Source organism: Pempheris klunzingeri, chromosome 18, assembly GCF_042242105.1.
Source record: "Pempheris klunzingeri isolate RE-2024b chromosome 18, fPemKlu1.hap1, whole genome shotgun sequence".
In the NCBI taxonomy this organism is placed as follows: Eukaryota; Metazoa; Chordata; class Actinopteri; order Acropomatiformes; family Pempheridae; genus Pempheris; species Pempheris klunzingeri.
Window position 1 is genome coordinate 8,258,812 of NC_092029.1, and position 15,089 is coordinate 8,273,900.

The following is a 15,089-nucleotide window of genomic DNA, read 5'->3' on the forward strand; positions in this document are numbered from 1 at the left end:
GTGTTCTTCCAACAGGGGGCGTTACATTACAGTTTGGACTTACTTCAGTATTGAACTGATGGTTGTCTGTCCTCATTTTGTTGAAACAAAACAGTCAAGGTTGATGCTATCAGTTCCATTTTAAACTGATCAATAAAACCACCGATCAGAAGGGCATCAGTGTCTGTTGGTGAAGATAAACAAAGAGTAGACAGAGAGAGAATAGTTGGAAGAAGAGACGGAACAAGATAAGAGAAATTAGAAACTCCCCAACTGGAGAGTCGAGAAACCCTGTGAGTGTGTGTCAGTGAGTGGTGTGTGTGTTATCTGACATACTGAGTGCAAAGGTCTAAGGTTCGATGATCAAACTTTTACTCCAGGCTCGAATGCACACATACACACAGGATGAAAAGCACACACACACACACACACACACACACACACACACACACACACACACACACACACACACACACACACACACAGGCCTGGCCAGTATGGCTAATCTTCTTAGCAATCACAAGGTTTGACTGTTGGAACTGAACAAAGTTCACATCGTCAACACCAACAGTGTTTGTATTTGTACCAGTGAGAGGGAGACGGGGAGGAAAAGAAACCTAAAGATAAAAAAGAAGGACTGACATAATAGAAAGACGAGGAAACATCAAGAGAATGACAACTTTTACCTGTGGACTGAAACGCCCATATGTGTTTCTCTCTGGGGAATTATTCTGTGGATTATATCCCGATAAGCTCAGCAGCAAAACCTGAACTGGAACTGACTGAATTGTAATTTAACATCATTTCAGCTATATGACTGCCAGCGACAAAACTTCACCTTTGACCTCCACTTCTATCCCGGCTGGTGAAGACAACTTAACATCAGTGAGGTCAACTCCTGGGACAACTGTGTATTAACTCACTGATAATATTTCCACCGTTTTGGGGATCCTGAAAACTGTAAGTAATCTTTTTTTAAAAATATACCATCTAATAACTGTGGTGCTGTTTTTGGACAGTCTGACCCTGCTCGAGCGTGTTTCACTATATTTGATTTTAGCTTGAGAAGTTTAGCACGTCACCATATTTTCCATGGGTTCATGTATTCCATGAAATTCCACACATGCAAAATCTCAAAGGCTAGCTGACTAGATTTCAATGTGCGCTGGCATTCAAAAATGATCAAAAAGGCAAATGTGACTTCATCATTAATAAAAACTGGAACAACCCTTTCTGAAGTGCTGCACCCTCAAAATCTGACTTGCTGTTTGAATTAGGGTTGGATGACATGGTTGGAATGAACATCATGATAAACATATTTACTCAAAATCAGTGTCACAGTATGTTTCGTGTATATATAAAACCGCATAGTAACATCCAACTGATGTTCACTGGACTGAACTGCATGCTGATGTTAGTTGACTTCAAAACAAATATGATAATGAATTAATTTAAAATGTTTCCTACACTTTAAAAGTATGTTTCATCTCCACAGAAAACCAATGATCTGATGGATTTTTGCCAGTCCCCTGATTCTGCATTTCTCTATACTTTCTACATCACTTTCTACTATCAACATAGTAGAGATGACACATAGCTTTTCCTACACTTCTAAATCTATTTCCCCTGTCTCACTTTGAATGGTAAATCTGGTGGTTTTCACAGTAATAAAGACCATATGTGCCACCCTCTGACCCTTTTTCCTTATTCAACAATCATTGTCACACTGCTAAGTAACATTTATTTTACTGAAGTAACTTCAAAAAGGGATTTACTCCCACCCTACTGTCCTTTTCAATTACTACATCTCAACATGTAGGAAGGACCTGCTTCACTCTAAAATACAGACATCTGTATGCCATTAAAACACCTGTTATGTAACACACGGTGGATGTCTGAACATCTTTGACTTTTCAAGCATCGCTTGTCTTCACATCACTAAATTGATGCTCACTGATGCGGTATCTGATCATGTCTCAGGTCCTCATATTATCACAATTATCCTGACTTCCTCTTCGCTTCCTCTCATGCAGAAGCAGTATGGAGGTGCTGAGTGGCCCCTGGGCTAATCTGGCTCTGATCCTTCGACAGACCCTCACACAGACGGACGGAGAGACAGACAGCTTTCTTCCTCTCTGGCTGTTTAGCCTGCTGCTGTTCCTGTCTGTCTGTCTGCTGCTGCTGCAACTGATCATCTACCTCAGCTGGAAACTCAGACAGGGTAGGCGAGTCATCAACTTTTCATGTCTAGCCCATGTGCAGACCTCTTGCTATGTTATATTTACTACAGTGTTGTGTAGCTAAATGCATACTGTAGGGAGATGCTGCTCCTCAGGACCATGCTTACTGAACATGTTTCTGCATGAAAATTTTGTCCAAAGGGGAGATTTTACTGCGTGCTATGAATCACTATGGCTACAACTTCACACCATTTTGTCTATGTCAAATGAATACTCTCATTTCAAACCAATTTCAACAGCAAAATCAAACACGAAACGCACCGATGCATCTGCAAGTGCACAAACAGACATATTCAAATTATGTTTTGAGCAATATCTGACAGCTCATATCGCTCACAGGTAGAAAAACTGACAAAGTGCCCTGAAGCCAAGCAACACTTGAAAGAATGAAAAACATCCAGAATATGCCACAAGAAAAAACAAACAAAAAAGAACTTTGAAAAGCAGTTTTTAGGTTGAAACTAAATTTGACTGGGAAGATACTGAACGGTGAGACAATGAGTTATAATGGCCTGGTGTGTGTGTGTGTGTATGTGTATGTGTTAATACACACATCACACAAACAAGATCATAGGTCCACTTTCACCATCTGCCCCCACTCGTACTGGATATATGAACATGAACGACTGTTGCACAGACTTTCCTTACATAAGCCTTTTAATTTTGGGATGAGTTTGTCACCAATAAGAGCTGGCAATTTAAATCCACATTTATTGTATATTTCTTGTTATTGTGAACAAATAGAATAAAAATACCAAAACCAACTGTTCCCACTAACAATTATAGTGTGTGAATCCAAAGCCTGATTTATTTTTTCCTCCGTACCACAGACCTCCAAACTTTTAAAAACACGTGAATAAGCAACATTATAGGGTAACATTTTTCCTCATTAAAGTGTACAAACACAAACACTAGTTGATTTGAGTCAGTCCTTCAAACACAGTCCTCCTTCTGTGCACCCAAATGTGCATTAATCCACATCTGAAAATAGTCACCAAAAAAAAGGCATCTACTCCTGTTTTGAACAATGTTTGTTCAAAAACAACAGTGCCCATCTGTTTGGAGAAGCTTCTTTTTCTAATATGTGACCTGTTTTTAGAGATTTACGTCTTCTGTAGGAACGAAAGGGTTTGAATCAGTGAACAAGGAGGGAAAGCCAGAAAGTGTGTGTGTGTGTGTGTGTGTGTGTGCGCATCATCTGCTGTTTATTCTGAGGCAAATTATAATCAATTACAACTAATTTTACTCCTGCAATTTACTGCTCGTCAATGGTACACAAATTACAGAAAACTATGTTCAGTGTTTTACTGCCTTGGTGAGAAATACTTCAGTCTGCATCTGCCCTGGACTGATTAAATCACTAGCAGGCAGATGCTAAAGTTGCATTTGAGGTGAACTTTAGGTGAACACAGTTTTGTACTAATGAACTCACTCAGTAATGTGGTGGTCCTCCTCCTCCTCGCTGCCTTTCCCCGGTTGGTTTTTGAGAAGAGACATCCAACCATTACCAAACCTCAGGGGCAGCTTTGATGTAAACCATTAAAATCCAGTCTGGTTTTAATAAAACAGGCCTATTTCAACCAATTACTAAACTAACAAGTTAAAAACAATGGGACTGACTATTCAGTCATGTTTATAATAGTTCAGGCTGCATTTTATCTGCTAACACAACTTTTGTGTTAAGCTAATGCTAGCTTAAAAAAAAAGATAGCATAGTGGCGATTAATGCAATATACCTTTTAAAGTGAGTTAGCTAGCTCAAGCTTCTGTGGTGGCTTTCACAGGGGAACCCTTCCTGTTTAAATGTGACACTACAGTCACATTTAAAAAGTCAAACTATGCACATTTTATTAGCTGCTGTCTCACCTGTGGCAGCGGGAGGACGAGAACTCACTGCGCATGCGCTACTATTAATAGCCATTACTTAGAGTTTTTGATCATTAAAACTAAATAATAAAAAACTTTGCAGACCTAAAAGATGTATGATTATATATTTAAAAGCTAGACACCTAAACCATTAATACTAAAAAAAAGAAAAAAGTTAAAATCAATGGCTTACTACTACCAAGACGTCATGCTGCTTGAGCTCCAGTGCGGTGATAACACCATTATCCATGGGTTTTTTTTTTTTCTCGACAGCGTTTCAAACATTGCTCTTGGTTTTTTTCCTCTCATCCACAGTTGAGGCGGATCTGTCGGGGTTTCCACAAGACAGAAGCGCCATCTACAGGCAGGTACACAGAAGTGCACACCTGGGGAGGAGGAGGAGTGTTGGGTCGCACTCACACACCTGACAAGGACGCACGGGCCGAACAGACACTTAAAACCTGGTGAAATGAACTCCGTCCTGACGGGTTCGAGCAGTCCTGCCAGCCAACGTGAGCATCTGTGGAGAACAACGTGACCACTGTTGGAAAGATCTCTGGCAAAAAACCAAGGCGCCTTAAGAGGACGAACACTGAGGCCTGTAAAGAAAGGACTCAAAAGAAGATCTATGAAAATCACTAGTCTGTTCTACATCTTTAAAACACTCAATACAGCTGTGTCCAACCTCCTCTGAAGAGACTCCTGACATCATTATGAATCTAAAGGCATCTTTCAGACCTCTGTTTGGTTTTTACCCTCTAAGCTTGGGACAAGGATGAGAAACTGTCACCATGAAGTTACTAGTTTTCATATCTGGTTATAATAATAATTATACTATGTTTCATTACTAGACTGCCTGATGGGCTTAAAACTGTTCATTTTAAGTGCACGAACATACAGGACTTCAGTTTCTAATCAATGAATGAACCAGTGACTGAATGAAGAAATGACGTGACCAGCAGATTTCAGAGTATAACAATCCTTTATTTAAACAGTGTTACACAGGGGAGGAGTGGCTGTGTGGGGAGACACAAGACGATTAAGCTGCTAGATAGAAAAACCCTACCGCTGATCATTGGTTGGCTACCAGGGAGCGATGGGGCAGCTGTGGCTGGTTTTCCAACATTTGTTTGCTTACAAAGTTTTGAGTTTGAAGTAGTTAAAATACAAAACGGTGCTGGTATTAAATCAAGTCAGTCTCACCTGTCTAGTCTGTTGTATACAGCCTGAGATTTATTTGCAATTTTCCAATTTGTCTTTTAAAACATCTGCTTCATCAGCCTCATGCAGAAGGAGAAGTCATTGTGCGAGTTAGATATAATCTAATGGCAGTGTGTTGTTGTTTTTTTCTGTGTAGCATCGCCCTCCGTAATGTCGAGATCCCCGACGGTTTTAAAATCAGCTGGCGTTGAATCATCATCAGTTGCTTGGGGGTGACATTATGGAGTTGCCATGGTAACCACTGAAAACTTCATCAGTCCAACTCTGTGAATTGTTTCATCTTAATAAACGTTACTGATGGCGAGATGTACATTTTTGATTGCATTTTTTTTTGTGTGAGTAACCTCAAATAAAATTCATGAGACTTTTTTTTTTTTTTGGAAAACCAGACCTGGCAGCCCCCAAAGCTCCTGTGATTGGTTAAAACAGAGCCCAGACCCTCGGAGAGGAGGTTAAACCTGGGGCTAAAAAGTACAAAAAGCAAATGGTGGCAGAAAGAAATTTGATTTGTAGTGATGTTCCATCAATGTCAAAAACACTGTGACAATATTACAAATATCCAAGAGGGCGCACAATGAATCCCACCTTTCAACAACTAGATCAATTTCACAGAGAAAAAGACGACAAATTATGAGAAAATCTACAAATATATGTTGTGATATCACCCATGCTTTTTAAAACTGTTTTTTTTGGAACAGCAAATGCTTCCAAAGCTGCCTAGTGTTGCACGGTTTGTTTATTTTAACATGTTTTTCTGCTGTTTTGTCTCTTTGAAAGAGGGTTAGAGGTTAAAGCTTCGCCCTCATCTGGAATGTCATTTAACTGCATAGTAGAGGTCAGACCAGTGTTTTCCCAATAGAAAGCCTAGACAGTCATCACTGCTCCATTGTCTGGACGCAACTCAGTCCAGGGAGAAAGCTTTAAACTGGGGTTAAACTAACAGGCACGTACTATGTGTGTCGATACATCTGTGTAGAGTCAGACTGGAGGGTTAAAGACAAATCTAGGCAGGTACAGGTGGAATGTTTTTATATTAACCTGTGGCACTTCTTTGTTTACAATCAGTTAAAATTTAAGATTTTTTTTTTTTTTCTGTGTCAACTAAACGCATTAGACCAAGCATCTTGTCCTAACCGATTTAATGCCAAAAACATTTACACAAAGTCACCTTTTTTTGTGTAATTCTGCTGAACATTGTGTAAAAAGGACACAGAAAGTGAATAAAACATTAAAATATTCCATTTAGGGGCTTCAAGAGCACTTCAAACCCTCAGATACACTTCCCTTTAAGCTGCATTTTACTGTAATGTTGCGACTGTTTCCCTGTTTGTTTGCAGTGCACTGGCAGATCGAGTGTGTCATGTTTTTGCGTGGTAGAATTCTGTCATTTTAAAATTGGAAAAACATGTAGAAAATCACTTTAATGCTGAAGGTGAAACAGTTACGACACAGCCAGCGTCGGGTCAAAGACGGCCTCATCTAGACGTGCTGCATGAGCCGAGATAATCCGAGGTTATCCACACACTCTCAAACCAATCAACACAGTAGCTTTCTATCTAGACTCGCTCAGGTTACCCTTGCGAGATAAAAATGTGTGAGGACAAGCTGAATTTAAACCCAGGTTACATCTAACAGGTTGTGTTGCTACAATCTAGTCTGGTATGAAAAGAAGGTGGGAGTGAAATTAAGTGCTGAACTTAACAGGCTCTGACGTAGAGTTAGCAAACTGGTAGAAATGACATTATTCTGAATTCTAGTTTGTTCCAACTGTATGTCCTCATTTTGGTACTTCTTGAATCCTTTAAATTGAAGTTTATTCATTAAGTATTTGTCCTAAGAGTATCAAAATAGCTTTAACTCACTGCAGGATGCAAAGCAACATGAGTGAAACTTGCCCTTGCCGTAGAGTAAGGCCAACATGCATAAATGTTCACATTCCTCTTCACTCCACGGTTGTTAGTTGGCACCGCACAGCGCCACGTCTATCTCCCAATTATCCTACAGTTTACTGGTCCTCTCTCCCAATCAGACGTCTGCTCCCTCGCTTCCCTGTGGCCCAATAGGAATGGCTAGTGTCGTACAGGGGGCGGGCCCAGGGAGAGCGTTTAGCTAAAGACAAGCTGCATTACTGCTCCCGACTAATAAACTTCATCGTTACTGCACAGAAAGTTGTTTACGCCGGCTTTTAAAGTCGGCTCATTTTCAGCTCAGATCCACTCCCATTCTGTAAAAATGAATTCTAAAATACAATGAAACTAAAACAAATATATCACAACCTGCATCATTTGGCTTCTTGAGCTTAATTAATTAAACCCACTAACCCAATTAAGATTAATTCCGTTCCCACCTGGTAAAATGTCCTCTTTCCTTAGAGCCGAGTAAAAGTAAATTGAACTGAAAATGAACTCGTTCAGCCGCCGGTCAGCACACGAGGAATGTGGATGAATAATAACTATACATACAAGAAAAAAAAAAAAAAAAGAAAAAATTCAAAACCCTGGTTGATTGGTTTTTACTGCAATGTTTTAAGTTACAGCTCCCTATTTTCTGCAGTCATTAGTAAATGTGATCATGTGACACTGCTGGTTCTACCGTTCATCTGACTGTGAAGGGTTTTTTTTTTTAACGAGACGGTTTGATTCTGTAACATACACACAAAAAAAAGAAATACACCAAGTTATGTCCCTGTTTCCTGTAGTCCTACGTGTTACTGTAAAGTATTGAAATTACTGTTATATTATGTTACTCTCCATTTACACAATAATGAAGTGAGGGAGGGAGCTGTAATTTAACAAATAACTTCTCGTTTTTTAGGAATGCACCACTAACACTTTTCCATCGCTGATACAGATTCCAAGTGCAAATAAATCACTTTTTGACAGGAATGATGAAGATAAAAGCTCTCTCTGTAGTGAGAAAAAAAAAGCAGAATTTGCCTCGAGTGTTACTGAAGGTCACTGGCACAATAATCAGTTTTAGCCTTGCATCTCATCAGGATTGGTTGTCGGTGCATCCCTACAGCGTTTATGTTCGCAATACAAGACAGACACACTATCTTCTCTCTTTTTGTAAAACATACAGTTAAAGAAAAAAAAAGAAAAGAGAAAAGAGCACTATTAAAAAAAATAAGAACACGCTACAAATGTTAAGCTAACAAAGTGGTTCTTTTTTGTTCCCTCAGGAAGAGTGAGGATATTATTTTTCTTTCGGGATTTAGATGCACCACAGACATGTAAGAAAGACCGACTGGGAAGAGATTGGCAACTTCTCTTCGTTTGTCTACCCCTTCTCCTTCTGTTTAATCACCTCCTCTCCTCCTCCTCCTCCTCCGCTTCAGTCAGTCAAGGTTGGTTGTCGTGGGGTGATGGAGGTCGTAAGACGGCAATGGAGAAAACAGTCACGATGGGCCCTTCAGCTCTGGGAAAAATAGAGGTGAAGGCAATCAGCCTGGGCGGTGTGATGATTGGCACTCAATAGTTTCCTACTCAAAATATCTCCTTTGTACTCCACACACAGACCTCCAGTCACTGCCTACCTTCCTAAGTTTAATATTCCTTTTTCTTCGTTCAGCTCTTTTCACGTATGTGATGATGTTTTAGCAGCTTCATGTGTGGGAGTTTTTAATTTCAACTCAGTGATTTTGTGTTTTTGTCTTCAGTAAATAAACCTCTGTGTGCACCTCCACTGTTAATAAAGACCTCTAATATTACTTTCATCATGAATAATAATAATAATAATGATGAGTTACTATTATTATTATTACCTGAGTTCAGTCAATCCTCCTCCTCAGCCAGTTCAGTTTCTTTATGAACCACCACTCTGGTAACAGACATGTCAGGATGTTGCTCTTTGGCCTCCTTAATGGCCTGGGCCAGTGCCTGCAGTACCGAGGGGCAGCCACACAGTGGCAGCACCGCGCACAGCGGGCAGTGGAGGACAGGGAGGAAGGAGAGGAGGAGGAGGAGGAGGAGGAGGAGGGGAAAATGGTGGCGTTAAATGAAAAATTAAATAAGAAGCATAAAGAAAATGACAAGAATGCTGGATTTACAATTAATGTGCTATTTTACTTCCTTGGGTTAACTGAGTGTGCGGGATGTAAAATGGGTGAAGTAAAATGGCCTCAGATGGAGCGGACACATCAAGTGGAAAAAGAACTGTTAAAAATAAATCCCATTTCCAGCTTCATGTGACACAAATCTGTTTCTCTTGTAAATCCAGCGACTCAAAACAGACAAGCAACTTAAACAAACCAGCAGATGAGGGATCATGCACGAAGATCCAGACCTGAGCCAAATGCTTTTTTTTGTTCCTTTGTCAAATATTTGAGGTATTTTGAGGACACTGCTTTGCATTTTGACACAGAAGTTCTTCTCTTTGGACTGTAGAGCCTGTGGCCGCGTGAAAGCCAGCCATTAAAAATTATCAGCAGAGTCCCATTTGAGAAATAGATATTAATCACCCATCACTTTAAATCTAAATTTATCTTTACATTTATTTGCATTGTTAATTGTAGGCTGGGGTGTATAAATCAAATTTTACTGAGCAGTCTGGATGTATAAGGACAATGAGACATTTCAAGACTATTTCAACATTTAAGTGACTATCACAAAAAACAGGGCTGGCAGAACTAAATTTATGGGTAACATGTGATTGACATGTGACTTTAGGGGAACTCATCAGGATGTAGAGATCCTTCAAGTCTGAACTTAACAGCCTCCATTTAAACTCCAATATGCTACTGAACACAACAAAAACAACGTCATTGTCCAAATACATTTGGACGGCACTAAGGCAAATGTGATCTCGTCAGGGCGGCTTTAGCATGTTGTATTCATCACATCTGGGGCACCAAAAGGTACACAATTAGATTTTCTGCGGAAATTTGATGATCAAAGACAAAAGACAGAAAAAAGGCGAACAACAAAATCAGACACAGCGTGGCAAAAAAACAAAAAGTTAAGACACCATTCTCTACACGTGAGGAGGATTAAACGAAGAGACAGATGTGCAGATTAGAGTGAGTGGAATCTGAGTGGGTCTAATGGCATGTGGGCTCCTCTAATCAGTGATTAATAAATTACATTGGGCATTAGAACTGCGAGCAACATGATAGACATGTCACCAGATGCCTATTTGTTCCCTTACGTCTAACAAACCAGAAGAAGCTGGGACTGAAGTTTCAGCAGCTTCATCGTTTCCCTGACAATGTTTTTGGACTCTGGATTACACTTTTGCAAAACTTCTGCTACTTGGGGACCCATTACCCGTGCTCCTGAAACATCAAATAGGGCGTAGGGACGAGCTGTGTGACTGGAAAACTGACCTGGTCGTGGTCGATGTCACAGTCGCCAGTGATGACGATGCGTTTCTCAATCCTCGTCTCCGATAGGCCGCCTTTTAACGTCTGCAACAAAATATAAGAACAGCGATGCTTTGATGGCGGTTATAATGGTCTAATTATGAACTACCAAGGCCTGCCCGGGTGCTGATGGAGCCACGATGAAATGCGTTTCTGTTTGCACAGCTTTCATACGTTAATGTGTATTGTGGTTATATTACATACACTGTTAGGGGGTGATTGTTTGTGAAGTCATAATGCTTTAAGATGAGGGTGTGTGTTTGTGGGTGTGTGTACCTTGGTAATGTGTGTGGTTGTGGTAGTACACAGAGATTCAGACGTGATTGTTTGAGCAGTCATCAACACTCCAGGCTCGCCATCACCGTTACCATCCAACTGATAACAGAGGAGAGAAAAGAAAAAGGGATCATTAGCTGTACATGACCACTGGAATATTCCCGGTGGATGCTCTAAATAAACTCTTTTGTCACGAACTTAGTTCTTCTAAAAATATGATTTTCCTGAGGGAGAAGGAATGAATCACGACAGCATGCACTGTTGCTAGAAAGGAAGCTTATTGGGACATGCTTTCAAGCACAAAATTAACATCAATAAGCCTTGAAATAACGATTTAAAAAATCTAAATGTTCAATACAAATACAATATAAATGCTGACACACGCAAGGAAAAACTAAATAAAAGCTCCCTGTGTTTCTCAAGTGTGCACCTGTGCGGCCTCGTATGTGATGGTCTTGGTTTCCGTATGTACGATGGGCACTTCTTTTGTAGCTATCTCAGTTTTCTGGGCTGCAAAGGTGTCTGATATAGTCACCATTTCTGTCTTTACCACAGGTGGCTGGGGAGGGAGGAGAGAGAGAAGTGAGGGGGGAGGAAAGAGGGTTAATACATTAAACAGTGAGACAGTTAGGGAACCATAAAGAAACATGTTTGTATCAATGCACTAGGGTTGGATATTCACTTCCTAGTCAATTAGTTACTAAACAGTTCATTTTAACTTGTAAATAGTATGTAAATATGAATGTGTGTTTAATTATCATCGAAGTGCAGATTCCAATTGCATTCAAATGTTTTGCATTGAAAGGGAAGTGATGCAGCAGTGTTTGTAGATGTATAAACATGGAGCATGCAAGTGAATTCATGCAAAAAGGAGAAAAAAAGGGAAAAAAATTAAAAGTGTTCATCACGAAACGCAGAATATGACAACTACTACTTTCAGCAATATACAAGCAACATCCACAACAGCAGCACGACTACAAAAACACCTTTGGTGTCAACATGCAACCCGTACGACACGTCACGAACATGCATAAAACATGAGCCGATGAAACAAACAACACTGGCAATCCAAACAGCAATTGATATGTAAGCAGCATGCAAAGATGACATTCAGATGAGCGGCTGGTATTTCCTAAGTGGTTGGCAATGATGATTTCCACAATACTGTTACCAAGGTGACCGTGACAAGCCAATTTAACAGAACGAGAAGCACCACTGCCAAACACATGAAGGACACAAACACACACAAACACAAAGGTGAAATACGGCGTGCAGAGCAAAAAGCAAATATACACCTAAAAGCATTTCCCGCCTAGGCCCCATTTACTTCACAACACTACAATACAATGCAGAGTAGGAGGCAGTAACAGCCACACACCACACTACGTGGGGAAGGAGTGAACTGGGCATGTTGGTGATGGTATGAAAAGTATGATAATAGTAATAACAAAGAAATTAACATATATGAATACGGTGAAAATCAAAGTAAAGAATGGCATTTATTACGTAGGGGGGTTTCGTGATCCCAACACCAAAACACTGGCAGTGAATTGGATGATTAAAGGGCTCTTCTGTCTGTTTATAGCTTCATTTTAGGCTTAAACGAGTTTTCACAGGAAAAACTTGAGTGTAAGGATGTACATGGGGCTTAAATATTCACACAAGCAGCAAGGAAACCGGCACTGAGGTAAGCAGGGAGGAGAAAACAAGTAGGTATTTCTATAGTTGGTAGGAGGGATCAAAGCCCAGGGAAGATCCGCAGTCGGCCCAGTGAAGACTTTACCTCAGAGCAACAAATAACCTGTGGCCGTGCTTCTGCTTCAGCCAGAGAGGCTTCTCCGTTTATTTTAGGCTCGTCCTCTTCCTCTGCAGGGGCGACCATCCCGGTCACACTCTCCTCAGGCAGGGTGAGACCATTAGGAGCTTCGTCTGGTGTCATCATTGGATCATCGGTGCTTTCCTCTGTCTCCCTCTCGCCTTCTTTCTCCTCTGCATTCTTCTCCTCTGCCTCTGCGTCCTCTTTCCTAGACTCCTCTCCCTCTCGACTGGGAGCCTCTGCAGGTTGGCTGACTTCAGCTGGGAGGGAAGGAGCATATTGAGCCGACAAGTCCTGCTCGGCCATCTTTTCCTCCTCTATCTTCTCCTGCGCCTCCTCCTCTTCCTTCTCCTCTGGTATTTGTGTATGAGAGATGGACACGGAGACATTGGGATGGTATTCTGCTTCTTCTTCGCTCTCGCTCTCGGATGAAATGCTCTCCTGCTTCACCGCTTTTGGTTCCTCCGCCGCTGCTACTTCCTCCTCAACTTTCACTGTCTGCTCTCTTGTTTCCTGCTCTGTAGGGCCAGCAGGGGAGCTGACTGTAACTGTGACAAGTCCAGGTTTGGGCGCTTTGGAAACCTCTTGGACGACAATGGTTTCTTCAATTTCAACTTCGGTTGTCTACACACACGCACAAACACACGCACGCATGTACACATCGTGCACAGACATACACATAATGAGGTGCACACACATACAGAACAAACGCATGGGGGACAAAAAAAAGGCATAAAATGATCATTGAACATAAATAACAAACTGCCTTAAATGAAAATAAATCAATACACAACAAAAATCAGGAATAAGAAGAAGATGAAGATGTTCAACTGTGGACAAAGAGACAAAGATGCACGAAAGTGAGCGGAACAACTAGGAAGACAAACAAGTAGTCAAAGAATGGCTGTAGTAAGACCACGAAATTTCAAGCTGGAGGTGTGAAGGAAACGATGGATGGAAAGCGTCATGAATGGAGGGCTGGATGAATTAATAGAAGAAAGTTAGGACCACCTTCGCAGGTTCTTTGGTATCAGAGATCGCGTTATCAGCAGCAGCTGCTTCCGTTTGGGGCACACTCTCCTGCGTGACAGAGAAGTTACCACGGTCATCAATCACACACCAGTAAGGACATCATCGTTTGTTAGCACTTAACGCCGCCTTAGCCATATTACAATGCTTGTTACACAGCACAGGGGAAAGGGCTAAATTTGTTTTTTTCCTCCCTCTCTTTGATTCTCCCTCTCTGTCCCTGGTGGACTGTCTTTCATGCACAAGTCAATTTCCATACAGTATCATCATCAGTGCAGCAGGCAGTAAAAGAGATGGGATGAAAGAGTTGAAAGAACATAAAATAAAAAGATCCATGGAAGATGGATTAAAGAGAATATCCCATCAATGAACATCGAATAAAAGACAAAGGACACATAGTATTGAAATCAGCAGTTTGTTTGAGATGTCTTTGCCCACAGAAAACATTGGAAACTCTAATGAATTTAGTTCAAAGTACAGACTTAATATCTTATGTAAAAATGGTCAATACATTATATTTTCTTGGTTGTTTTCCATGCTTGATGCAAACTGCTGCTTCAATACTTGGAGTTATTTTTTTTCCTAAAGGAGCTGGTAAAGAGCAGATTCATAGAAATGCAGAGCAGATTATTGCATTTGCATTCAACCCACACACACACAATTAAAATCACAAAACAAACAGATGACATCCTCACATCCATGCCATTCACAGCTGTTAGTTGTTTTACATTGGAGCTATCATGCCCTTAGGATGAATGGTCCCTGATACAAAATGGAGGATTAGTGCCATTCATCCAGCATCCACAGCAGGCGTTATGGACGGCTCGCATCCCTTTAATATAGTTTGTGTACACATCTGGCAAGCATCCTCAATTAACTGCAGCATTAAAGGATGTCAGTTCACTTTCAAGGTGACCCACGTTTGGAGAAGACAAACTGTCCACAGGAAGGTTTCTAAATTTTGTCGGTGCAACATTGAGTACATCACTGGTTAAACAGTAAATAAGCAGGGTTGAATTGAAAGTAAACTGACTCCTAAATGTCCAGTGGTAGCAGCAGCACCTCAGTGGCAGTGAGTGCAGCAGTTGGGGAAGTAAGCAGCCCATGCAGTGCAGCCGCACTGCAGACGGCAGTGGAAGTGGTTGAGCATGAGGTTGTAACAGCATCTAGTGTCGACTCAGGAATACTGCAGGCAGACGCAGCAGTCGAACAAAAGCCAGTGCCAAAGTGTCTACTGAAAAGTACAGAAGCTATCTCCTCTTCAAGGCTCTACAGCAACACACAAAGAAGTAGAGAAAAAATG

General features: G+C 40.9%; 1 protein-coding gene across 8 annotated transcripts in view; it reads right to left on the reverse strand.

The window, feature by feature from the left end:
- Positions 1 to 5,048: 5,048 nt before the first annotated feature.
- The window catches only part of epb41l2 (erythrocyte membrane protein band 4.1 like 2), a 48,806-nt gene continuing 38,765 nt past the window's right edge, over positions 5,049 to 15,089 (reverse strand). For 7 of the 8 annotated variants that reach the window (XM_070849386.1, XM_070849387.1, XM_070849385.1 and 4 more), the window contains 7 exons: positions 13,769 to 13,837; positions 12,725 to 13,381; positions 11,372 to 11,500; positions 10,942 to 11,040; positions 10,630 to 10,710; positions 9,070 to 9,184; positions 5,049 to 8,723 (listed from right to left, as the gene is read on the reverse strand). In XM_070849386.1, the coding sequence (XP_070705487.1) occupies positions 9,080 to 9,184; positions 10,630 to 10,710; positions 10,942 to 11,040; positions 11,372 to 11,500; positions 12,725 to 13,381; positions 13,769 to 13,837 (1,140 nt within the window). In that variant the 3' untranslated portion in view covers positions 5,049 to 8,723; positions 9,070 to 9,079. The remainder of the gene's footprint in view (positions 8,724 to 9,069; positions 9,185 to 10,629; positions 10,711 to 10,941; positions 11,041 to 11,371; positions 11,501 to 12,724; positions 13,382 to 13,768; positions 13,838 to 15,089) is intronic. The other variant, XM_070849388.1, reaches the window with a different exon arrangement.